The sequence below is a fragment of the Scyliorhinus torazame genome, chromosome 22 (genome assembly GCF_047496885.1).
Source record: "Scyliorhinus torazame isolate Kashiwa2021f chromosome 22, sScyTor2.1, whole genome shotgun sequence".
Classification (NCBI taxonomy): Eukaryota; Metazoa; Chordata; class Chondrichthyes; order Carcharhiniformes; family Scyliorhinidae; genus Scyliorhinus; species Scyliorhinus torazame.
Window position 1 is genome coordinate 47859752 of NC_092728.1, and position 27095 is coordinate 47886846.

A 27095-nucleotide genomic window follows, 5' to 3' on the forward strand; every position below is an offset into this window, starting at 1 on the left:
ACCGGTGGGATTGAGGGGGTGGTGATTGGTGTTAGGGGGGGTGTGGGGAGCTCCAGCGGGCGCCAGGTCCCGCAGAGAGACCGTGTCCTGTCGGCTGTCTGGGAACGCCACGTAGGCGTACTGCGGGTTGGCGTGGAGTAGATGTACCTTTTCCACCAGTGGGTCTGATTTGTGCGCCCGCACATGTTTCCGGAGCAGGATGGGTCCCGGGGCTGCCAGCCAGGTCGGAAGTGACGTTCCAGAAGCGGACTTCCTAGGGAAGACTAGGAGGCGCTCGTGCGGTGTTTGGTTCGTGGTGGTGCACAGCAGGGACCGGATAGAATGAAGGGCATCCGGGAGGACTTCCTGTCAGCAGGAAGTTGGGAGATTCCTAGACCGTAGGACGGTCTTCCAGACCGTTCTGTTCTCCCTCTCTACCTGCCCGTTCCCCCGGGGGTTGTAGCTGGTCGTCCTGCTCGAGGCTATGCCCTTGCTGAGCAGGAATTGACGCAGCTCGTCACTCATGAAGGAGGACCTCCTATCGCTATGGATGTAGGCGGGGAAACCGAACAGGGTAAAGATGGTGCCGAGGGCTTTAATGACCGTGGCCGCGGTCATGTCGGGGCAGGGGATGGCGAAGGGGAAACGGGAGTATTCGTCAACGACGTTAAGAAAGTACGTGTTGCGATCGGTGGAGGGGAGGGGGCCTTTGAAATCCAGACTGAGGCGTTCAAAGGGAGGGGAAGCCTTTATCAGGTGCGCTCTATCTGGCCTGAAAAAATGCAGTTTGCATTCTGCGCAGATTTGGCAGTTCCTGGTGACTGTTCGGACCTCCTCGACGGAGTACGGGAGGTTGCGGGCCTTTATAAAGTGGTAGAAGCGAGTGACCCCCGGGTGGCAGAGGTCCTCGTGGAGGGCTTGGAGGCGGTCCACTTGTGCGTTGGCACATGTGCCACGAAATAGGGCATCGGACGGCTCGTTCAGCTTTCCGGGACGGTACAAGATCTCATAGTTGTAGGTGGAGAGTTCGATCCTCCACCGCAGGATCTTGTCGTTCTTTATCTTGCCCCGCTGTGCATTATCGAACATGAAGGCTACCGACCGTTGGTCAGTGAGGAGAGTGAATCTCCTACCGGCCAGGTAATGCCTCCAATGTCGCACAGCTTCCACTATGGCGTGGGCCTCCTTTTCGACTGAGGAGTGGCAAATTTCTGAAGCGTGGAGGGTCCGGGAGAAAAAGGCCACGGGTCTGCCCGCTTGGTTGAGAGTGGCCGCCAGAGCTATGTCGGATGCGTCGCTCTCGACTTGGAAGGGGAGGGACTCGTCGATGGCGCGCATCGTGGCCTTTGCGATATCCGCTTTGATGCGGCTGAAGGCCTGGCGGGCCTCTGTGGACAGGGGAAAAGTAGTGGACTGGATTAGTGGGCGGGCCTTGTCTGCGTACTGGGGGACCCACTGGGCGTAATAAGAAAAGCCCAGGCAGCGTTTCAGGGCTTTGGGACAGTGGGGAAGAGGGAACTCCATGAGGGCGCGCATGCGTTCAGGGTCGGGGCCTATCACTCCATTACGCACTACGTAGCCCAAGATGGCTAGACGGTCGGTGCTAAACACGCATTTTTCCTCGTTGTAGGTGAGGTTGAGGGCGTTAGCGGTCTGGAGGAATTTGCGGAGGTTGGCGTCGTGGTCCTGCTGGTCGTGGCCGCAGATGGTGACGTTGTCGAGGTACGGGAACGTGGCCCGTAAACCGTGCTGGTCAACCATTCGGTCCATCTCCCGTTGGAAGACCGAGACTCCGTTCGTGACGCCGAATGGAACCCTTAAGAAGTGGTATAGCCGCCCGTCTGCTTCGAAGGCAGTGTACTTGCGGTCACCGGGGCGAATGGGGAGCTGGTGGTAGGCGGACTTAAGGCCCACGGTGGAGAAGACCTTGTACTGTGCAATCCGATTGACCATGCCGGATATGCGGGGAAGCGGGTACGCATCTAGCTGCGTGTACCTGTTGATGGTCTGACTGTAGTCTACGACCATCCTCTGCTTCTCCCCTGTCTTCACTACCACCTGAGCTCTCCAGGGACTATTGCTGGCCTGGATTATGCCTTCCTTCAGCAGCCGCTGGACTTCGGACCTGATAAACATCCGGTCCTGGGTGCTGTACCGTCTGCTCCTAGTGGCGACGGGTTTGCAATCCGGGGTGAGGTTCGCAAACAAGGAGGGCGGTTCGACCTTGAGTGTCGCGAGGCTGCAGATAGTCAGTGGGGGTATAGGGCCGCCAAATTTAAATATTAAGCTCTGGAGGTTGCATTGGAAGTCCAACCCCAGGAGGGTGGGAGCGCAGAGGTGGGGGAGGACATACAGCCGGTAATTTTTGAACTCTCCCCCCTGCACCATTAGGTTAGCGATGCAGAACCCTTTGATTTCAACGGAGTGGGACAACACCGCCAGGAAAACTTTTTGGGTGCTTGGCCGAATTACCAGGGAAAAGCGTCTTACCGTGTCCGGATGAATAAAACTCTCCATGCTCCCCGAGTCGATCGAACACGGCGTCTCGTGCCCGTTCACCAGCACCTTTGTCGTTGTCGTCTGGAGCGTCTGGGGCCGCGACTGGTCGAGGGTCACCGATGTCAAACGTGGTTGGTGCATCAGATCGTTGTCTTCAGGCAGTGTGGAGCCGTCCACGCTGGGGTCCTTGCCTGTCAGCCAAGATGGCAGCGTCCATGGATCGCACGCTGCCGGGGGTGGACCACATGGCCGCTCCCATGGGTTGCACGCGGCCGGGGATGGACAAAATGGCCGCTCCCATGGATCGCACGCGGCCCGTGGGTAGGAAGATGGTGGCGCCCGTCCCCCCCCCTCGTGGTGTCCGGGGTCCAAAATGGCGGCGCCCATTGGCCGTCCGTGGGGGTTGAGCCCGTGGTCCCGTTTGTTCCCCGGAGATAGTGGCGACCCCACGGGACTGGCACACCGCTGCGTAATGCCCCTTTTTGCCGCAGCTTTTACAGGTGGCCGAGCGGGCCGGGCAGCGCTGGCGGGGGTGTTTCGGCTGCCCGCAAAAGTAGCAGCGGGGCCCCCCCGGGTGGTCTGGGATTCTGGCCGCGCACGCTTGCGGAGGGGTGGGGTGTGCCGGGGGGTCGGTCACGGCGGGGGTCCACGGAGCCCAAGGGGCTGTAGTGCGGTTGGGGGCATAGGCGCTGGCGTTTTGGGAGGCCACTTCGAGGGAGGCTGCAAGGGCCCGTGCCTCTGTGAGTCCGAAAGAGTCTTTCTCTAAAAGTCTCTGGCGAATTTGTGACGATGCCAAACCTGTTACGTAAGCGTCTCTGATCAGGAGGTCCGTATATGTTCATTCGCCGTTACCGCTGGGCAGTCGCAGTTTCTCCCCAGGATCGTCAGCGCATTGAAGAATTCGTCCAGCGATTCCCCGGGGATTTGTCATCTCGTCGCGAGCTGGTAGCGTGCGTAGACCTGGTTGACGGGCCTAATGTAGGTCTGTTTCAGCAAGTTGATCGCCGCTGGGAATTCTTCCGTGTCCTCGATGAGTGCGTAGATTTCGGGACTCACTCTGGAATGCAGGACCTGCAGCTTCTGGTCTTCCGTTGGTCTGCCGGGGGCCGTTCGGAGGTACCCCTCAAAGCACGCCAGCCAGTGTTTAAACGCCAATGTTGCGTTAGCTGCTTGGGGGCCGATTCGCAGGCACTCCGGGGCGATCCGGAGCTCCATATTCGTTTTTAAGTCTGCTCAATAAATTGTAGCACCATCGATCACACACGAGGCGACACGTAGAGAACTTCAATCGAGGCTTTATTGAGCAGACTTGTTCCCCAGCAACTCAGTCACAGAATGCAGCTGCGGAGAGTAAACCGGGTTCTTATACCCCGCCTATCTGGGTGGAGTCCAGTAGGCGGCAGATCCAATCGGGACCCAGCATCTGTCCTCCAATAGCTCCTCGGCATTCATGGTGTACCGTATTACCCCTAATACATACCACCACAGTAGGTAACTAGGGGTTCCGAGGCTGGAAATCTTTGAGAAAACCCAAGTTAGAGAATTTCTTTGACCCGTAACTTCCTCAGAGTGGCAAACTCTGGTGGATTACCACTCTCATCATTTACCTCCGCTAGCATTCCGAAGCCAGTTTCGCCCAACCTTCCTCACAGGCTGGGTGAGACAGGAGCAGCAAGTCTTGGCCCCGGCAGTAGCTACCGTAAAGGGAAGGTTTAAAGGGACAATTTACAAGTAGCAGGTAAGTTATAAAACTTAGGGAAGGGTGGAGGGAAGGGAGAGGGGCCACTCTGGTAGGTGGTGTCAGGCTGGTGATGGTGGGTGGTTTGGTGGGTCCTCTGGGGTGCGGGGGGAGGGGTCGTGTTTGTACGAGGTGGCCCATGTTACTCTGGAGTTAGAGGCGGTATGGTTGCACAGTGGTTAGCACTGCTGCCTCACAGCGCCAGGGACCCGGGTTCGATCCTGGCCCTGAGTCACTGTCCATGCATTCTCCCAGTGTCTGCGTGGGTCTCACCCCCACAACCCAAAGATGTGCAGGGTAGGTGGATTGGCCATAAGAAATTGCCCCTTAATTGAAAAAAAAAGAATTGGGCATTCTAAATTTAGTTAAAAAAATAAGTTTTGTTTTCCTTCTACCTCTTTCAGAGTAACAGGGTAAAACTGGCAGAACCATGTGATCTAAATCACTTCTGTCAGATGGTTCCCAACATAATTGTCCAGAGGAAGTTAGCGTTTCTGGGCAATGCCAAGTAAACCCTTACATGGGAACTTCCTAGAGAGATTCCCAGCTCATCATCATATGGGTACACCTAAATGAGATGTTGGGGAACCTGGTGGTATGGACCATTGTTATCCACTGAGTCCTTTATTTTCAGGCTTTTGATAGTTAAATGTTCTGGTGTTACTGCAGCCTTCTAAATTTGCTCACTTGCAAACCATCTTTTAGATAGCTTGAATTCAGTACTACCCCAATCAACTGCCAGGGCTACTAAATTCATACCTTCTCAATAATCTCACAATACTTGGTGCCATTAACATTCAGCAAACTTCAACTTTCAGAATTTACACATTTATGTGACAACCTGCACCACTTTGTTCAACTCATGATTACATTAATTAACTACTTTCCATCATTTTAGTATCTGCTATGACTTCAAACGTTGACAGTGTGGAGGCTACTGACATGAGCAAATTCTCAGCAGGGACAGAAGTTGGGTTTCTTTAGATAGAAAAATGTCAACAATTTATAAAAGAACATAACACAAGAACATAGGTTGTATTTACCTGAATGTCATCATGCTTTGTATCAACCCCTGGCATTAACACCTGCAAAGGACAGAACCATTCAAATGTAAACCAAAATATAATAATTTAAAAACTTATCTTGACATAGACATTTGTAAGTAGGGCACAAGCAAAGGCCACTGATGTATACATAATTCTACTTATGGTCTCTATATATACACTCAAATAAAGAAAGCAAAGTAAAAACTTGCATATATATGATTCTTTTCATGACCTCAGGAAAATCCCAAGTGTCTCAGAATTTATTTTCCTTCATTCATGGAATGTGGACATTGCCAGCATTTAATTGCCCAACCTTAATTGCCCTTGGACAGAGTAGGCCATTTCGGAGGACATTTAAGAGTCAGCCACGTTGCTATGGATCTGGAGTCACATGTAGGGCAAACCAGTAGGATTTCCAGAGCATTTGTGAGTCAGATGGGGTTTTACAACAATTGACAATGACTTCATGGTGATCATTAGAAATTTAATTCCAGATTTCATTGGATTCAAATTTCACCATCTGCCATAGTGGGATCTGAAGCCAGATTCTCAGAGCCTGGTCCCTTGGTCTCTGCATTCCAAGCCCAGCAGCAATAACACTACACCTTCCCCTTGAATGAATGAAATACTGACATATACAAGAACTTGAAATTCTGGAAGGGAGAGTTGGTGGATTGGGTAAAAGGTATGGCAGCAAATGAACAGTGGGAACCATTTGACCAAATATGATATTAAGGAGCCCTTGCAAAACTGTCAAGTGAGAATCGGGGGGGACTCACCACAGGTTGCAGTCATACCTGGCACACAGGTAATTAGAGGTCAATCATCTCAGTCCCAGGACATTGCTGTAAGAATTCCTCAGGATGGTGCCCAAGGCCCAACATTCAGGCTTGGGCTGATAAATAGCAAATAACATTTCTGTCACACAAACCCCTGTCAATGTCCTATTTTCCACATTGTTATTAGATGCCAGTTGTAGCTGTAGTGGAACAGCTTGGATACAGGTGTGTCAGTTCTATAGTACAAGCCTTCAGTACTATTGCCGGGATGTTGTCGGGGCCCAAAGCTGTTGCGGTATCCACTGCCTTCAACCTTTCTTGATATCACGAAGAGTAAATCGAGTTGTCTGAAGACTGGTATTTGTGATGCTGGGGACATCAAGTGGAGGCCGAGATAGATCATTACTTGGCACTTCTGGCTGAAGATGGTTGCAAATGCTTCAACCTGATCTTTTACACTGATGTGCTGGGTTCCATCATTATTGAAGATGGGGGAGATATTTGCGCAACTTTCTCTCATTAGTTGTTTAATTGTCTAACACCATTCACTACTGGAGCCAGTAGATGTAGTATATTTGGATTTCCAAAAGACATTCAATAAGGCATCACACATAAGATTAAGACATAAGATAAGAAACCTTGGATCTAGGGGATATATAATGGCATGGATAGAGATTGATTAGTGGACAGGAAACAAAGAGCAGGGATTAAATGGGGCTTGTTCAAGTTAAAAGACTGTAACTAGTGGGTGCATCAGCTATTTACAATCTACTTTAGACCAGGGCATGCTAGTAGTGTGCGTATGACTGCTGTAGTGTTTAAAAAATTCTGATTTAAAAGGCAACTATTTTTTTGGGAGCCGGAGATGCAGTTCAAACATCGTAAAAGCTTGGGCTAATGGATTTTTGTTCAGATTAAGACAGTTCCATGTGGAGTAGTTAATTAGATACATTGGGCCAGAATCTCCATTTCTGAGGCTAAGTGCTGACGCAAACGTGGACTTTCACATCAGGAAAATCGGCACCACTCTTGCACCGATTCTGCTGCCGGTGAGGGGCTAGCACCGGCGCTGCGTGGAACCCCATCGAAAACGGTGCGAGAATTGCTGGGTCCATGATGGACACTCGCAGGGCTGACAAAATGGGGCAATACAAATACATCGCCCCCAAACACACACATTGATCGGGGCCGAAAATATGGGTCAGGTTGTGCACCCGGTTGGGGGGGGTCACCTACACGACCCAGGGCACCAGGTTTAAAGCGGCTGCGGTAATGGTGTTGCATACCCGTCCACCCCGACCCCACAGCCCACCTCCTGGCCAACCCCCACCACTCCCCCCAGCCCTGGCAGAAGCCCCCCGACCAGCAGAACAGCTGTTGGCGAAGTATGGCGGTGCTGGACACTGTACGCCTTCTTTCTCAGCAGTCACCACGCCAGGTTCACGATTTATGAGAGCACCGTGGGGAATTCGGCCCATCAGAGGCGGGGAATCGCAGGTGGGCCCACTAATAATATGCGAAAGGCGTTTCAACTACCCACGGCGTGCGTCACATTGAATCCATTTTCGGGGAGGTGGAGCATCGCGATTCGGCATCAAACCGCCGCCTGCAGCGATTTTGGTGTTGGGAGCTATTCTCCGCCTGATTGCGCGCCCCGATTTTGGCGTCGGCCAACAGAAAATCCCACCCCTTGTGATTCAGCTTGGTAAAATGATGTAACTAATGGGAGGAGCAAGAGTATCAGGCATTTTGGCAGAGAAGCAGGATTGTGCAGTTTTCCTGAAAGTCAAACCATGAAGACAGTTTCTGAAGACTTTAACTAAAATTCCAGCATTGTTCTGGCAGGATTCAGGTCTAGCTCTGCAAACAATCTCAAAGAAGGGGCAGCACGGTGGTGCAGTGGGTTAGCCCTGCAGTCTCACAGCGCCGAGGTCCCAGGTTCGATCCCGGCTCTGGGTCACTGTCTGTGTGGAGTTTGCACATTCTCCCCGTGTTTGTGTGGGTTTCGCCCCCACAACCCAAAGATGTGCAGGCTGGGTGAATTGGCCACGCTAAATTGCCCCTTAATTGGAAAAAATTAATTGGGTGCACTAAATTTATTTTAAAAAACTATCTCAAAGAACATTTCTTAAGCAAGTATGCCGGGGTCTGCCAACTGTATTTAAAAGTAGATTGAGAGCCGAGATGGTTTTGTTGTTTGAGTGGGAATAAAGATAGTAATTAAGGGTTATTGCGTCACTGTATTGATTAGCATTGTTTAAGGGATAAAAGCTATTTTCTTGTGTGAAAGATGAAACATATTTTAATACTGTGTTAGTGTTAAAGTTTGTTTTAATATATCATTTCCCTATTTTGCATGAAATCACTCCTCGGGCGAGGTATCCTTTTCTCAGTCTTACAAAATTATAATAAAATTTTTGTGATTCTGTCCAGTATGCTAACCACTGTTGGGATCTGGTCCGGGATTGAAATAGATTATAAAGCAACTGCATTTTTTCTACCCCAACAATTTGCATAAACACTGTCATGATATGCAGACATGCAGATAATGATATACAGACAGGCAGCCAATGAACACAGAGAACAGGACATGATCAATGAGCAGGCAGGACACTCAGGGGTGGTATCTCACTATAAAAGGCACGAGGCACTCACACTCCGCGTCTTTCCACTGATGAACATCTACAGAGCGAGTCAGGGTGTATTTACAGTATCACACCGCCAGCACGTGGCTAAGAGCTAGTCTGGTTCAGTCAGACAGAGTAACCACACTTAGGTTAGCAGAGAGTCAAACTCATAGAAACTGTGCTAACTGTGCTACTGGTTCAATAAATCAGACTGACCTAACTTCAAGGTCTGAAGAACCTTTTGGTTAAAGCTGCACCTAGTTGCAGCCAGTGTTATCCCAGAGTACATAACACAACATGCTACCAGGAGACTGCTTAATCTAGGTGGTTTACCTCAGTCCGTTCCGTGACGACCAGCGAATATATCCCGGCACCATGGAGAACAGTCAGGCTCCTCACCAGCTCAGGACCTCCGGCAATCTAAGTGCAAAAGTTTCTGCTGTACATCGAGGCTTCAGACCTCGTAGGTGCGTCCGATGCAAGCAAGATCGCGCTTCTCCTCTCAACAGCGGGTGATCAAGCCATCAAACTCTTCAACTCTTTTCACTTCACCGAAGGCCAGGACAAGAAAAAGGTTCAGACCATCCTGGGCAAGTTTGACAGTCACTGTGAAGTGGACACCAATGAAATCTTCGAGCGCTACATACTCAAACAGCGTCTACAAGGTAAAGATGAATCTTTCAACTCCTTCTTAACTAACCTCCGCCTGCTAGCGCTGTCCTGCAACTTTGGTGATATTGCTGACTCCATGATCAGAGACCAAATCGTTTTTGGAGTTCACTCTGATCCTCTGAGAGAAGCTGCTGAAAATCAAGCATATGAACCTGCCAGTCGCAATTGAAACACGCAGTGCATGAGCACGCCAAAAATCGCTATGCCCAGTACAAATCGGCTGAAAATGAGAAACTTGCCTCACATGAGGCAGAGAGTTTGCAGGCCATCTCCTGGATGCAGTGCCTCAGCATCAATGAAAGCGGCCATTTTGTGCGCTTTTCTCAGGGCCCCATGCATGAGCGATGCGAACGGGATAAAGATGCGGCTGACACCCACACTGCGCAGGTGCAGACGTCTGTCGACCGCACTGCGCATGTGTGACGACGCACGAAGCATCAGGACGCCGACGTCATGATGTGCTCGAACTGCGGCAACGCCAACTTAAAGAAACACTTTAAACTGCAGGAAGCCTGGACACTATGCAGCCTTGTGCAGGTCTGCACCACCAGTCAGGGGCCAGCACTCCCAATTCCGACAACGATTACAGGATTCTGATCCTGACAGCACAACGGATCCAGAGGAACAATGTGCCTGGACTCCGCCTACTGTGTGGGCATCATTACCAAATGTGAATATGCCACATCCAACTCATCACAAATTCAATCCATCCTCGCTGTGGATTCTGTGGACGAATGGCGTGCAATGATGCAGGTCAACCACTGCTCCATCCAGTTTAAGCTGGCCACAGGTGCTTCTGCCAACCTCCTCTCACAGGCAGATTTCAAAAGCATCAAGAAGCCCCCCAAGCTGCTTCCAGCAGCCTGCAGGCTCCTGGACTACAACAGAAATGCCATCACGGCACTGGGATCCTGCCATCTACTCATCTCCAACCGGAGCATCCATGCACGGTTACGTTTTGAAATTGTCAAGCCAGACAGGGCATTCCTACTGGGCGCGCATGCCTGCAAGCAGCTGAACCTCGTGCAGCGGGTTTACACAACGACATCCTCCAATGTGGATCTTCAGGGCGGCATTGAAGACATCCTTGCTCAGTATCCGGATGTGTTCGACGGGATGGGCATGCTGCCATATCGATACAAGATTCTGCTATGACCCGATGCTAAGCCAGTGGTCCACGAACCACGCCGGGTCCCGGCTCCGCCGAGGGAGCGCCTGAAGGCACAGCTCAAGGATCTTAACCAACAGCGCATCATTTCCAAGGTTACCGAACCGACTGACTGGGTCAGCTCGATGCTATGTGTTAGACAGCCTTCGGGAGACCTGCGCATCTGCATTGATCCCAAGGATCTCAATAAGAATATAATGCTTGAACACTACCCCATCCCGAAGCGGGAGGAACCCACCAGTGAGATGGCACACGCACGTTTTTTCACCAATATAGATGCATCACATGGATTTTGGCAAATCCAGCTGGATGAGTCCAGCAGAAGGCTCTGCACCTTCAACACACCGTTTGGCAGATACAGCTATAATCGCATGCCGTTTGGCATTGTCTCGGCATCGGAGATCTTCATCGCATCATGGAGCAGATGATGGAGGACATTGAAGGGGTTCGTGTGTACGTGGACGACATCATCATATGGTCCACGACCCCTGAAGAGCATGTTTCCCGTCTCCAGCAGGTATTCCGCTGAGTCCATGCCAATGGCCTGAGGCTGAACAGGTCCAAATGTTGCTTTGGCATGTCGACACTCAAGTTCCTAGGTGACCAGGTCTCTCAGCAGGGCGTGCGCCCGGACACAGAAAAGGTCAAAGCCATCGAAGCCATGAAGGTCCCTGAAGACAAGAAGGTGGTGTTTCGCTTCCTGGGCATGGTCAATTTTCTGGGCAAGTTCATCCCAAACATGGCCTCACACACCACGGCCCTACGAAATCTGGTCAAAAAGTCCACTGCCTTTGAGTGGAAGGCAGCACATCAGGCAGAGTGGTTGGAGTTGAAAGCCAAGCTCACCACTACACCCATCTTGGCATTTTTTGACCCAGACAGGGAGACAACGATCTCAACAGATGCCAGCCAGGATGGCATCGGTGCAGGGCTGCTTCAACGCGATGACACTTCATCCTGACCGCCTATGCATCAAGGGCCATGACGCCTACCGAAACAAGGTATGCGCAAATAGAGAAGGATTGCCTGGGTCTTCGCACTGGCATTCTCAAGTTTCACGACTATGCCTATGGCCTGCTGACATTCACTGTCGAGACGGATCATAGGCCTCTGGTCCACATTATCCCCAAGGACCTGAACGACATGGCGCCTCGGTTGCAGCGCATCCTCCTCAAACTCAGAAGGTACGACTTTGACTTAGATTACACGCCTGGCAAGGAGCTCATCATCGCTGATGCATTGTCCCGCTCCATCACATTGCCTAGTGAACCACTGTAAATCATCCGGTAGATTGAATCACAGGTGCAGCTGTGTGCTAGCATCCTCCCGGCGTCTAATGGGAAGGTGGTTTGTATCCGCGAGGAGACAGTCAAAGACACCCTCTTGCAACGTGTCATGCAGCACCTCGCCAATGGCTGGCAGAAAGGGCAGTGCCCTCAATTTTACAATGTAAAGAACGACCTGACGGTGATTTGACGGTATCCTCCTAAAGCTGGACCGGATTGTCATTCCACTCAGTCTCCAGAGCTTGGTGCTCCGCCAAATCAATGAGGGATACCTGGGTATCGAGAAGTGCAGACGCAGAGCCAGGCAGGCTGTCGACTGGCCCGGTATTAGCCAGGACATCTCGAACATGGTCCTCAACTGTGCGACCTGTCAATGCTTCCAGCCAGCGCAGAGCAAGGAGACGCTCCAGCAGCATGAAATCGAGACCTCCCCGTGGTCCAAGGTTGGCATCGACATCTTTCGTGCGAATGGTCATGACAAAGTGTTGATTATTGACTATTTCTCCAATTACCCTGAAGTCATGAAAGTCTCAGACATCAGATTGTCATCAAGGCCTGGAAGGAGACGTTCCCCAGGCATGGTATCCCACTCACTGTCATGAGTGACAATGGCCACATGGTGCTGGACCCAGCACTGAACCGTTCTAGGTCCAGGACGGGTAAGAGGCCGGCTGCGGCCAAGGTGCTCAGGGGGTTTAATGGACCAGATGGGAGCAGTGGATCCATGGAGGTTTGCCAGGCCGTAGGCCAGGGAATTTTCCTTCTTCTCCCACGTCCATAGAGCCTACGCCCGGATAGATTTTTTCATTTTGAGTAGGGCACTAATCCCGAAAATGGAGGGAACGGAATACTCGGCCATAGCCATCTCGGATCACGCCCCGCATTGGGTGGAGCTGGAGTTGGCGAGGAGAGGGACCAGTGCCCGCTGTGGCGCCTTGATGTGGGATTGTTGGCGGGTGCGGGGGTGTATTGAAAGATACTTGGAGGCCAATGACAACGGGGAGGTGCAGGTGGGGGTAGTCAGGGAGGCGTTGAAGGCGGTGGTCAGGGGAGAGCTAATCTCCATTAGGGCCCACAGGGAGAAGAGAGAGAGGAGGGAGAGGGAAGTTAGTGGGGGAGATTTTAAGGGTGGACAGGAGTTATGCAGAGGCCCCCCGAAGAGGGGCTACTTAGGGAGCGACGGAACCTCCAGACGGAATTCGACCTGATGACTACGGGGAAAGCACAGGCACAGTGGAGGAAAGCGCAAGGGGCGGTTTATGAGTATGGGGAGAAGGCGAGTCGGATGCTGGCACATCAGCTTCGTAAGAGGGAGGAAACGAGGGAGATTGGTAGAGTTAGGGATAGAGGGGGGAATACGGTGCAGAGTGCGGTGAGAATAAACAAGGTATTTAGGGACTTCTATGGGGATCTGTACAGGTCTGAGCCCCCAGTGGGGGAGGAGGGGATGCGACGATTCCTAGATCAGCTGAGGTTCACGAGGGTGGAGGAGGAGCAGGTGGTTGGTTTCGGGGCGCCGATTGGGCTGGAGGAGCTGGTTAACGGATTGGGGAACTTGCAGGCGGGGAAGGCCCCAGGGCCGGATGGGTTCCCGATTGAATTTTATAGGAAATACGTGGACCTGCTGGGCCCCTTGCTAGTGAGGACTTTTAATAAGGCGAGGGAGATGGGGACCTTGCCCCCGACAATGTCCAGGGCGCTGATTTCTTTGATCTTGAAGCGGGACAAGGATCCATTGCAATGTGGGTCGTATAGACCGATCTCGCTCCTCGATGTTGATGCTAACTTGCTGGCAAAGGTGCTGGCTACGAGAATTGAGGACTGTGTCCTGGGGGTGATACATGAGGACCAGACGGGATTTGTGAAGGATACACAGCTAAGTACAAATGTGCGGAGGTTCCTCAATGTGATTATGATGCCCTCGGTGGAGGGGGAAGCGAAAGTAGTGGCAGCTATGGACGCGGAGAAGGCCTTTGATCGGGTGGAGTGGGAGTATCTTTGGGAAGTGTTGCGGAGGTTTGGGTTCATCAGTTGGGTCAGACTGCTATATAGAGCCCCGGTGGCGAGTGTGGCTACGAACTGGCGGAGGTCGGAGTGCTTTCGGCTGTACCGGGGAACGAGACAGGGGTGCCCCTTGTTGTTTGCACTGGCAATTGAGCTGCTTACTGAGGGAGTCCAGGAAATGGAGGGGATTGGTTCGTGGGGGACGGGGGACGGGGGGAGAGGAACACCGGGTGTCGTTGTATGCCGATGACCTGTTGTATGTTGCTGATCCAGTGGAGGGGATGGCGGAGGTCATGCGGATCCTTAGGGAGTTTGGGGACGTTTCGGGGTATAAACTCAACGTAGGGACGAGTGAGCTCTTTGTGGTGCACTCAGGGGACCAGGGAAGGGGGATAGACGAATTACCGCTGAAGAGGGCGGAAAGGAGCTTTCGGTACCTGGGGATCCAAGTAGCTAGGAGTTGGGGGGCCGTGCACAAGCTTAATTTGACGCGATTGGTGGAGCAGATGGAGGAGGATTTTAAAAGATGGGACATGCTGCCACTCTCACTGGCGGGTAGGGTGCAGTCGGTAAAAATAACTGTCCTTCCGAGGTTTCTCTTTGTGTTCGAGTGCCTTCCCATTTTGATCCCCAAAGCCTTTTTCAAATGGGTAAGCAGGAGAATCATGGGATTTGTGTGGGCGAATAAGACCCAGAGGGTGAAGAGGGTGTTTCTGGAGCGTAGCTGGGACGGGGGGTGGGGGGCGGGGCTGGCTCTGTCGAATTTGTGTGGCTATTACTGGGCAGCCAATGTGACGATGATCCGTAAGTGGGTAATGAAGGGAGAGGGGGCGGCGTGGAAAAGGTTAGAGATGGCGTCCTGTGTGGGCACGAGCTGAGGGCGCTGGTGATGGCACCGCTGCCGCTCTCGCCGACAAGGTACACCACAAGTCCGGTGGTGGCGGCGACGCTGAAGATCTGGGGGCAGTGGAGGCGACACAGGGGCGAGGTGGGGGCCTCGGTTTGGTCCCCGATTCGGGAGAATCATCGGTTCGTCCCGGGAAGGATGGATGGGGGGGTTTCGGAACTGGCATCTAGCAGGGATTAGGAGAATGGGGGACCTGTTCATCGATGGGACGTTTGCGAGCCTAGGGGCGTTGGAGGAGAAGTTTGGGCTACCCCCGGGAAACGCTTTCAGGTACATGCAAGTGAGGGCGTTTGTGAGGCGGCAGGTGAGGGAATTCCCGCTGCTTCCAGCACGTGGGATTCAGGACAGGATGATTTTGGGTGTATGGGTTGGAGAAGGCAATGTTTTGGCGATTTATCAGGAGCTGCAGGAAGAGGAGGAGGCCTCGGTGGAGGAGTTAAAGGGCAAGTGGGAGGAGGTGCTTGGCGAGGAGATAGATGAGGGTCTGTGGGCTGATGCCCTGAGTAGGGTTAATTCTTCCTCCTCTTGTGCTAGGCTCAGCCTAATACAGTTCAAGGTTACTCACAGAGCGCATATGACAGGGGCGAGGTTGAGTAGGTTCTTTGGAGTGGAGGACAGATGTGGGAGGTGCTCAGGGAGCCCGGCAAATCACGTCTATATGTTCTGGTCGTGCCCGGCACTGGATGGGTTTTGCGAAGACTATGTCCAAGGTGGTGAATGCCCGGGTCAAGCCGAGCTGGGGATTGGCATTATTTGGGGTATCGGACGAGCCAGGAGTGCAGGAGGCGAACGAGGCCGGTATTCTGGCCTTTGAGTCCCTGGTAGCCCAGCGGAGGATTTTGCTACTATGGAAGGATGCAAAGCCCCCTAGTGTGGAAGCTTGGGTCAATGACATGGCAGCGTTCATCAAGCTAGAGAGGATAAAGAGGATAAACCCCTTGCCATGCGAGGGTCTGTGCAGGGGTTCCTCAGGCGGTGGCAACCGTTCCTAGACTATCTCGCGGACCATTAGGAGGTCAGTAGCAGCAGCAGCCCAGGGGTGTGTGTGTGTGTGGGGGGGGGGGGGGGGTTTAATCTTGGGGCGGTGTTTGGGTTAAGGTGTTTTTTTCCCCCTATTTGTGCTTTTTACTGTTATATGGGGGGTTACTGTATATGGGTGAAATCCAAAGTATAATTTCTACTTGTGTTCTTTTTGTTTGGGGGGGGGTTTGTTGAAAAACTTAAATATATATATTTTTTTAAAATGAGTGACAATGGCCCGTGTTTCAACAGCCAAGAGTGGTCTATGTTTGCCAAGTCATACCATTTCAAACATGTCACTTCCAGCCCACACTATCCGCAGTCCAATGGAAAAGTTGAAAAAGAGGTGCACATTGTGAAACAGCTCATCTGCAAGGCCGCGGATTCTGCTTCTGACATCTACCTTGCGCTGTTTGCGTACAAGGCGACCCCACTGTCCACTGGCATGTCGCCGGTGATGCACTAACAATTACAACGAGACGAGAGTAATCGAGGTTTTATTACGGAGAGATGTGGAGCCTCCCGCAGCTGCCGCCAAAATGGCTGCAACTCGGAGAGCCCACACATTTGTACTCCGCCTACTGGGCAGAGCCAGCAGGCAGGGATCTACCCCTGTACCTGTAGTACAGTGGCCTTACCGTAAAACCCTCGTATGCAGTATATACAACAGTGGTGACTACAACATTCACCCCCTGTTAAAAAAAGAGTCCAGTGGGGGTGGTGGAAAACTATTTACATACAGGTTGTTTAAAATTTAACAAATAGTTTACAAATTTAGACGATCGGGCGCCTTGATCAGTCGTTGCGAGCGCCGCAGTTCTGGTGGGGATTCAGGCGTCGGTTCGGTCGGCGGTGACTCCGGGAGCGTGTCGACCTCATCTTCATCCCCGGGTGAGACCAAAGGGAGGACGGATCGTCCTGGAGCGGGGGCTGTGGTGGGGTGCGCTGGGGGGAGGGAGGGTGGCGCCGGGGACTCCGCTGGCGCCAGGTCCCTGAGGGAGACTGTGTCTTGGTGGCCGTCGGTATACGTAGAGACGTTCATGGGGAGTTTCGTTAGTCACAGTGCACAGGAGCGACCGAATGGAGTGGAGAGCGTCGGGGAGTACTTTCTGCCAGCGGGAGGGTTCTGGACCGTAGGGCCAGCTGGACGGTCATTCTCCCGCTCCATCTGCCCGTTTCCCTGGGGGTTGTAGCTGGTCGTCCTGCTCGAAGCAATGCCCCTGTTGAGCAGGTACCGGTGAAGCTCATCGCTTATAAATGAGGATCCCCAGTCGCAGTGGACGTAGGCGGGAAACCGAACAGAGCGAAGATGGTGTTGAGGGCTTTGATGACGATGGGATGGCGAAGGGGAATCTGGAATATTCGTCGACCACATTAAGAAAGTACGTGTTGCGGACGGTGGAGGGGAGGGGCCCTTTGAAGTCCACGCTGAGGCGTTCAAAGGGGCGGGAGGCCTTCACCGTCTGGCCGGTAGAAGTGCGGTTTACACTCTGCGCAGACCTGGCAGTCTCTGGTGATAGCCCTGATTGCGGGCCTTGATGAAATGATAAAAGCGGGTGAACCCTGGGTGACAGAGATCGTCGTGCAGGGTCCGGAGTCGGTCCAGTTGTGCGCTGGCACATGTACCTCGGGATAGGGCATCGGGGGGCTCGTTGAGCTTACCGGGGCGATGCCAGGTAATGCCTCCAATGCAGCACAACTTCAACAATAGCTTGGGCCTCCTTTTCGACAGAGGAGTGCCGAATTTCGGAGGCATGGAGGGTGCAGGAAAAGAATGCCACGGGGTCTGCCTGCCTGGTTGAGGGTGGCGGCCAGAGTGACATCTGATGCATCGCTCTCGACTTGCAAGGGGAGCGTCTCGTCGACCGCGTGCATTGCGGTCTTGGCAATGTCGGCCTTAATACGATTGAAGGCCTGGTGAGCCTCGGCTGTCAGTGGGAAAACGGTGGAGTGGATGAGTGGGCGGGCCTTGTCCACATAATTAGGGACCCAGTCGTCGGAGTACGAGAAGAACCCCAGGCATCGTTTGAGGGCCTTGAGGCAGTGGGGAAGGGGGAGTTCCATGAAGGGGCGCATGCGATCGGGGTCGGGCCCTAGAACTCCGTTCTGAACCACATAGCCGAGGATGGCTAATCGGTTCATGCTGAACACGCACTTCTCCATTGTTGTAGGTCAAGTTGAGGAGTTTGGCGGTGTGGAGGAAATTGGAAAGGTTAGTGTCGTGGTCCTGCTGGTCGTGGCCGCAGATGGTGACGTTATCCAGGTACGGGAAAGTAGCCCGCAGTCCGTACCGGTCAACCATTCGGTCCATCTCCCGTTGGAAGACCGAGACCCCGTTAGTGACGCCGAGGGGACCCCTAAGGAAGTGGTAAAGGCGGTCGTCCGCTTCAAACGCGGTGTACTGGCGGTCCGCCTTGCGAATGGGGAGCTGGTGGTAGGCAGATTTAAGTCCACTGTCGAGAAGACCCGATACTGTGCAATCTGATTGACCATATCAGATATGCGTGGGAGGGGGTATGTGTCGAGCTGCGTTTACTGTTGATGGTCTGACTGTAGTCAACGACCATCCTGTTTTTCTGCCCAGTTTTCACCACTACCACTTGGGCTCTCCAGGGGCTGTTGATGGCCTCGATAATACCTTCCCGCAGCAGCCGCTGGACCTCCGACCTGAAGAAGGTCCTGTCCTGGGCACTGTACCGTCGGCTCCTGGTGGCGACGGGTTTGCAATCCGAGGTGAGGTTCGCAAACAGGGAAGGTGGGTCGACCTTAAGGGTCGTGAGACCGCAGACAGTAAGGGGTGGTAGGGCCCCGTCAAATTTCAGGGTTAGGCTCTAGAGGTTGCACTGGAAGTCCAGGCTGAGTAGCAAGGCAGCGCAGAGGTTGGGGAGGACGTAGAGCCGGAAGCCGATGAACTCTACGCCCTGGATGGTGAGGGTGGCGGTGCAATACCCCCGGATCGCCACGGAGTGGGATCCGGAGGCCAGGGAGATTCTCTGGTTGATGGTACCTTGAGGGAGCAGCGCCTTACCGTATCAAAGAACAAAGAAAATTACAGCACAGGAACAGGCCCTTCGGCCCTCCCAGCCTGCGCCGATCCAGATCCTTTATCTAAACCGGTCACCTATTTTCCAAGGATCTACTTCCCTCTGTTCCCCGCCCGTTCATATATCTGTCTAGATGCATCTTAAATGATGCTATTGTGCCGGCCTCTACCACCTCCGCTGGCAAAGCGTTCCAGGCACCCACCCTCTGCGTAAAAAACTTTCCACGCACATCTCGCTTAAACTTTCCCCCTCTCACCTTGAAATCGTGACCCCTTGTAATTGACACCCCCACTCTTGGAAAAAGCTTGTTGCTATCCACCCTGTCCATACCTCTCATAATTTTGTAGACCTCAATCAGGTCCCCCCTCAACCTCCAGCTTTCCAACGAAAACAATCCTAATCTACTCAACCTTTCTTCATACCTAGCACCCTCTGTAGCCACGTAAAATGGCTGCGTTCCGATTAATCTGGCCAAAACCCAGTTTAAAATGGCTAACTGCTGGGAAAAGCAGCTAAGAAGACACAAGCAGGCAGCTGCAGACAGTATTGCATATTCGGCTCTGGGAAGTTAGCCCAGATCGATACTCAGGGCTATCAACAGCCCATCAACCCAGGTATTTCCAGTTGCATTCAGGACTGTTTGCAGCCCATCTATCCAGACATCTGCAGTTAAATCGGCTATCCCTGGGAACAATTGCAACATATTAGCAATTGAATACCGGGCCAGACCTGTCGGCGCCTGCAGTGGCCGAACCAAAGACAGGTGAGCGACCACCCCCTGATCGAGGAATCGCCTCACCATTGGACACATCGACCCCAGAGATTGCGGACAGATCCAATCACTTGGGACTCAGGGTCAAGGGACACCCCTGAGCCCTATAAAAGTGAGGATCCAAGTTCAGATCTTTCTCTCTCTCCTCTTCGCCTGCTCGAGACATTCGCAAGACCAGCAACCGGCAACTGTAAGTTTGAATCCAGTGATCGCTATCCGGTAGAGACACCTAGCCACCGACCTGTAGCAGCCTTTTGAATCCCGCGGGCCAGATCTGATTGGGCAAGCCATTCGTTTCCCTGACCTGGTGGGCTCTTCCTAAGTTAAGTATTGGCCAGTAGTGATAGGTTTATTATATAGAAAGTAGTATTAGGGTATTAATATTGCTTGTTGTATATAATAAATGACCGTTGTTTTAATCTTTACTAAGCAGTGTGCTGTATTATTAATCATAACCTGAACTTGAACCACATGGCGGTATCATAAAGATACCTGGCGACTCGTGAGCAAAGGTGACGTAATCAAGAGCCAATAGACTAAGGTTAAAAAGAGCAACATAATTGGCGACATCCTGACGGGACCCGACTTAGAAGTGGAAAACCACTCCGGGAGAACCCCAACATTTTGAATTAGAATCCAATCGGAAACAAAACAAAAAAAACACAAGTGTTCAAGCGGTTCTGGTTAATAATTCACAATTCGGAAGTGTGTATATGCATGCGTAACTAACAGGGTTATAAGGCAAAACTGATAGATGTTTTGTTGCGTCAAAACTATCGGCAGTTGGTATTTCGGAAATTAGCGCAAGCCGTACCCGCATCTACTACACCACCTTAGCCCCCTGTTCAAAATTCGAACGTAACGAGCAGATAAGAGAGAGCCATGCAGGCAGTGCAAGCGGTGCAGCGCCTCATGAACCCCGAAGATTTTGCTGTCGCACCAGTCAGCAGCGTAGGAGCAGGACAGTGTCCCGTTTGGGAAGTGGAAATCCGCAAAATTCTGCAGGGCAAAGGATGGCCCATGTGGAAGGATTTCTGCAATAACGACGACTCAGGTCCTGGAAGTATAGGGCATACTTGGTGGGAGGACCTGAGTGAGATCCACAAAAAGAGTTTAGCAAAAGCGCGCAAGCCGATGGCAATTGTGTCCTGTCTGGCACAATTGCGAGGCACAGAGGAGGTCGTCAGGACGCTCCGCAAGGAAATAGAAGACATACATCGGATGAGTAAAATCGATGTATGCGAAATTGAGAAAGAGAACCTGGAGTTAAAAGGGAAATTAGCAGCAAAGGACGAAGAGGTGGCTGACGCCAAACGGGGTCACCAATCTTGTCTGGCGCACTTGAGTAGTTTCCAGTCACAATATGAAAAGGCTTATCAGGATCTGCAGCGTGCAGTCCTGGTAAAGAAAGAAACAGCAAACCAGGTAGAGACGCTCCAGAAACAATGCAGTGATCTCAAGGCAGCCTTGAGAGCACTCCACGCCACAACCACAGAACAAAGGCAGAGTACTTTGGACCATGCAAAGTGCCGAAAGCAGATTGCAGACTTGAAAGCACTGCTTTCTGTCCAAAAGGGATTTCAAGAAACCTTTGGGGAAAGTTTAGACCAGGAAGACGGCCCTGATTGGGAAGAATTGCAAGAGACAGCGCAGAGATATGTTCAGGGAGCATGTGCGCAGGGAAAACCCCAAAGGAGGAAAGCACCCCCACCCCCCACACAACAGATAATACAGGCTCCCATGAACCCTGTAACAACCCACCGCACCGCCACAGCAGACGAGGCGGAGGTCTTATATTCCACCCCCTCTCACAGTGACCCAATTACGGGTCGCGTGTGCCAAAAACACACCGTTCCTCCCCGCTTCAGACCCACACCATTTCTTTGCCACCGTCAAACACCAGGCGACCATGTACGGCCTGGATGAGAAAGAGCAGGTAAAGCTCACGGTCCTCAGTTTAGACCCATCGGTCGCAGCAGCCCTTCCCGAGCCACAGAATGTAGGAGGAGGCACCCTTGCAGAAATGCATACTGCGATCCTGGATGCGATCGGGTACAACCGGGGAGACCCCGTAGACGGTCTGAATAAATGCAGACAGAAAAAGTCTGAACACCCCACAGCGTTCGCAGGACGCTTGTGGATTCATTTTGAAGCCGTTTTCGGCAACGTAGATCGTGCCCATTTGTCCCCAGACAATATGGCCAAGTGGACCCGCACCCTTATCTCCCATGCCACGGAAGCAGGACAGAATGCCTGTAGCAATTATGACCCCTCGGAGGAGGCTCATAATGAAAAGTGGGTGGTCAAAAGATTGTCCCGCGTTTGGGAACAAGCGGCTCACGGCAAATCAGCAGCTAGAACCCCCGAGGAAAACCAAGCCGCCGCAGACGTGCAGGCAGTAAGAACCACTCTCCACAACCCCGCCTGGGTAAACGAGGGAAAGAAAAGCCCCCCAGCCAAACCGCAAGAGTGCTACAATTACGGACAGTTGGGACATTTTGCTAAAGAATGCAATGGCCCTAAAAAACCACAGAGAGCCCATCAGACCGGCACTCCCAATAAGAAAAAGGCAGAGCCCATACATAGCTTTGGCGCCCAGTCCGATCAGACAGACGGGACCAGAACGGACTGACGGTGTATAGGCTCCCCCAGCTGGGTCTGCGATACCCTTTGGGATAGGTCAGGACGACCCGTAGTCGCAGCAAAGGTTAGGGGACAGCCGATCGAGCTTCTCTGGGACACAGGAGGGTCCCGCACAACCTTAAATTCCTACACCCTTGGTAAGGACACGTGGCCCACCACATCCACTATCACCCTCAGCGGCTTCACAGGCCACTCACAACAGGGGCATATCACGACCCCTGTACCCATCCAGATCGGAAATATTAATACAAAGCACCCCGTAGTGTTAGTCGACCTGCCCCCAACAGCAGAGCACATTTTAGGGATCGATTTTATGAACTCACACCACCTCTCCTTCGATCCAGTCAACCAGTGTGTCTGGAAGATGGCGAAATCCGCTAGAGCCCCGCAACACTCAATATAGGGGACTACATGAACAAAATCAGCGCCGTAGGCGAGTTTTGGTTTAACCCCAGCACACTCAGCACGGACAGACAGGTTAGGGCAGTCCTGCAGAAAAACAGGGCAGCATTTGCAACCCATAAACACGACTGCGGACGGATGACCGGCTCCGTACAGATAACCGGACCGGACCCAAGACCTCAGAAACAGTACGGATTTCCCCTAGAAGCAGAGGGAGAAATCCTAAAGGTCATAGAAAGCTTGTTAGAACAGGGCATCCTAAGACCGGTAGCCTCGACTAACAATGCCCCGATTTGGCCAGTAAGGAAACCCGACGGATCATGGCGTTTAACCATTGATTATCGGGAACTCAATAAAGTCACCCCCGCAGCAGCCCCCGCCGTTGCAACAAGTCCCGAGACCATGCTCAAACAGGGACTCCATGCCCGATATTTCACGGTTTTGGACGTCAGTAATGGGTTCTGGTCCATTCCATTGGCAAAGGCGTGCCAGTACAAATTTGCCTTCACTTTCCGAGCTCGTGAACATGCCTGCCACAAGTACACGTGGACATGCCTGCCACAAGGCTTCCACCGACAGCTGGCAAAAGGACTAGCAAAACTTTCTCGCCCCAACTGTCTGGTACAGTATGTAGACGACCTACTACTGCAGACAGACACAAAGAAAGAGCACATTGAGCTTCTGTCCGAACTCCTGGAGTTACTACACTCCATTGGCTGTAAGGTAAACCCCAAAAAGGCCCAAATATTGGAAGAAAAGGTGATATATTTGGGTACTATCATCACACACGGCAAACGCGAGATCGGGCACAAAAGAATTGACTCGATCGCTAAATTGCCCCTTCCCCAACACGTGTCAGCCCTCCGGTCGTTTTTAGGATTGGTTGGCTACTGCCGAAACCACATTGACGGTTTCGCCAGCAAGGCAGCGCCCCTCTCAGACCTCCTAAAGAAAGGAACCCCCTGGGAATGGCTTCCGCAGCATACGGAGGCTGTGGAATCAGTAAAACAGGCACTCATAGCCGCCCCCGCACTACAAGTTCCCAACCCGCTTTCCCCTTTCGCCATAGAGGTAGCGACCACAGACCGCACCCTTTCAGCCGTGCTCCTGCAGGAACGGCACGACCAGCTAAGACCCGTAGCTTATGCCTCCCGAATTTTAGATGCTGTGGAGCAGGGATTTTCAGCCTGTGAGAGGCACCTGCTCCCAGTTTTCTGGGCAGTCCAGTACTTTTCCTACATTACCGGACTGAACCCCATCACCATCTTGACCGAACACACCCCCACACAACTTTTACTGGACGGACGACTTAAAGACGGCACCGTCAGCCAAATCCGCGCTGCTAGGTGGACCCTTCTCTTACAAGGACGGGACATCACAGTAAAACGGACAAAGACTCACACATACTTAGCGGACAATCTACAATACCCCGGAACCCCCCCATGAGTGTGAAATCATCTCGCCCCACCATAATACAAGCCCCTTTATAGCCAGAACACCCCCCAGAAAACTAGCCACTCCATCTCAGAACCCCCCTCACCCGGACACGTGTGACCCCATCAGGATTTATGTGGATGGATCTTCCACAATCCTGGATGGGCAACGCATAACAGGTTGTGGGATTTATGTGGCGGACGCGCAGGGACGCACTCTCGAAGATATCGCATTAAAATTGCCCGGGCACTTAGGCGCGCAGGCTGCAGAGCTTGCGGCCATCGCCTACATTGTAGAGCACCCAGATTCCTTCCCCAGCCCAGCAGACATATATTCAGACAGTCTGTACGTCTGCAACAGCCTCACCGAATTTCTGCCCCTCTGGGAAACAAGAGGATTTGTTTCCGCGGATGGAAAACCCGTCCCCTCAGCCCCATTACTCCGCCATATTCTGGAAAAGGCCAAGAACAGGACTTTTGGCATTATAAAAGTCCGCAGCCACCATCATTCTTCCCCCCCTGGAAATGTAAAAGCCGACGCGCTGGCTAAGGCAGGATCCAGGCATGGGTACTTTTGGAAGCCCCCCGGGAGCGCCCCAGTGAGTGCAGTTCAGGTCGCGCAGACTAGGATCGAGGATCTAGTAGCGGCCCAGAAGCAGGATAGCGCTCTCAGTGAGATCATGAAAGGGAAGTTTCCAGCCTCATACGAGAGGTTCCGGAATACCATAACCACACATGATGGTGTGGTGCTAAAAGACAGCCTTTACGTCGTTCCTGCAGGAGATAGGAATCAGATGATCTGTCTATTCCATGACGGCCATGGACACCAGGGAATAAAACCCACCGCAGCCCACCTCAAGCAGCTTTGTTGGTGGCCAAATCTTAAAGAGGATGTATCCCATGACATCGAAAATTGCCTCATCTGCGCGCAAAACAACCCAGATAGGTATGCCAAAAAGGCACATCTCAGCCACACCCGACCCGTTAACGGCCCCTGGACTAACCTCCAGATCGTTTTTATAGGTCCATTGCCCCCTTGCAGGAATGGCTATAAATATGTTCTGGTGGTCATTGACACTTTTACAAAGTGGGTGGAAGCATTTCCAGCCCGCACCAACACCGCGAAAACCACCGCCAAAATCCTAACCCACCACATCTTCACAAGATGGGGATTCCCCCGCAGTATTGAATCGGACCAAGGTTCTCACTTTACGGGACGGGTCATGCAGAACGTCCTCACGATATTTGGTATAACCCAAAAATTTCACATTGCGTACTACCCACAGTCGAGTAGTATAGTGGAGCGCATGAATCGGACCCTAAAAACCACCCTTAGAAAAATGGTCCAGCAGAACAACACCACTTGTGATTCTGTCCTCCCCTTTGCGCTGATGTTTTTGCAAAACACTGTTTCCACCTCCACAGGTTACACCCCACACAACCTCATGACCGGACGCCCCATGAAAGGGACAGAATACTTGTTGGGTTTGGACCTGACCAGCCCTGACGTTACGGCACTCACCCACGAGAAAGCCGTTGAACAATTACTTGTAAATATAAAAACGGCTCAGCTAGCAGCCGCTGTTAAATTGGGCACTAAAAGAAAACAGAGCAAGGCCTGTTTTGCTAAGGCAGTACATGCCACGGAGTACAACATAGGACAGCAAGTAATGTTGTCCGTGTACAACCCCAGCACGTTTCTGTCTCCAAAATACTCGGGTCTCTATTCAATTACGGACAAAATAAGCCCGTCGGTATATAAAATTAAATACCAAAATGGTAAGACTGCATGGTTTCACATAAACCAGCTCAAGGTTTATGGAGCACAGTCAAACCACTCCCACCACGTCATGCTTGACGCAGCCGACCAAACCCCGCCCACATCCAACGTGACCACTTCCACGTCCAGCCCAGACACGGACTCTCCACCGACGAACTTTACGCTCCGCCCCGGAACGCCCACAGACTGCAGCAGCACAGATAGTGACTGTGACTCTGACGATAGCCACAGCACGCCTCCCTACCATCCTGGTCCCACACCCAGCAACTCCGACTTCGACTCCAGTGACCCCTTCCTCATCACCTACTTAAATAAACCCCACCACCGACCACCGAACTACACGGACGACCCCGACTTTGTCCCCACCCAACTCAACACAACTCATTGGCACCGCGACAACTCCTGCAGACTCGTCCGCAACGACGAGGACGATCCCAACTCACACCACGCAGCCCTTTCCGCACTGATCCACTCCAGAGTTTGGCACCCGGGAGACGGTGACGACCTCGGGCCTGACTCCGCCAACCCTTTTGCGACCCTGTTCGCAACCGAGAACTGAGGTGTCCACATGATGATTTAAAGGAGACACTTGGTGAAAAGTGTTGTCCTTCCTGATGGAACCTGCAGAATGTTTTATGTTGTCTGTTTGTTAAATGTTGTTCGTTGTCTGTCTGTTTGTTAAATGTTGTTCGTTGTCTGTCTGTTTGTTAAATGTTGTTCGTCCTACAGGAGAATTTTCTCACCACCCCACACCCATTCACCTGAACTTGTTAATTTTTCCCGCTGACACCCACCGCGGCCACACGCCCATTCTGCCAAAACCTCTGAGGACTAGCCTCAGAGGCCCACCGAGACCAGACGCCCGATCGTAGCTACTCTTCTGATTTGATGGTAGAATCAGAACAGTAACCCTACCATGATGACTACATTTTTGTCCGTTCTTTGGTCGCTCAGGCAGTGGAGAAACGGCGTGAGACCCGCCCTGCCTGGAGACTCCCCCGTTGGTCAAAAACGCTCGGGTAGGGAAGATACGGTATTGGTAGCCGTCCTACCCGGGGACTCCACCCAAATCTTACCTGTCGCGGCCCACACGCACCGCATTCGAACTTTTCTTTCAAAAACAGTTTTATTTTATTTAGGCAACCTTTGGGTTGCTGCCACATGCTATTTACATCCTGGAACATTTGGATGATAAACTTAGCACTGGTCCACCATTGTGAAGTGTGCCGTGTCCAAACATTTGTTTTGAAAAAAAAAAAAATGGGGGGGGGGGGGAAGAGAGTCAAATATTGTGAC

At 52.3% G+C, this 27095-nt stretch overlaps 1 protein-coding gene across 3 annotated transcripts in view; it reads right to left on the reverse strand.

The window, feature by feature from the left end:
* Positions 1–27095, reverse strand: part of LOC140398808 (uncharacterized) — a 195347-nt gene that overhangs the window by 105909 nt on the left and 62343 nt on the right. For all 3 annotated transcript variants that reach the window (XM_072487776.1, XM_072487775.1, XM_072487774.1), the window contains one exon: positions 5260–5301. In XM_072487776.1, coding sequence (XP_072343877.1) covers positions 5260–5301 — 42 coding nt within the window. The remainder of the gene's footprint in view (positions 1–5259; positions 5302–27095) is intronic.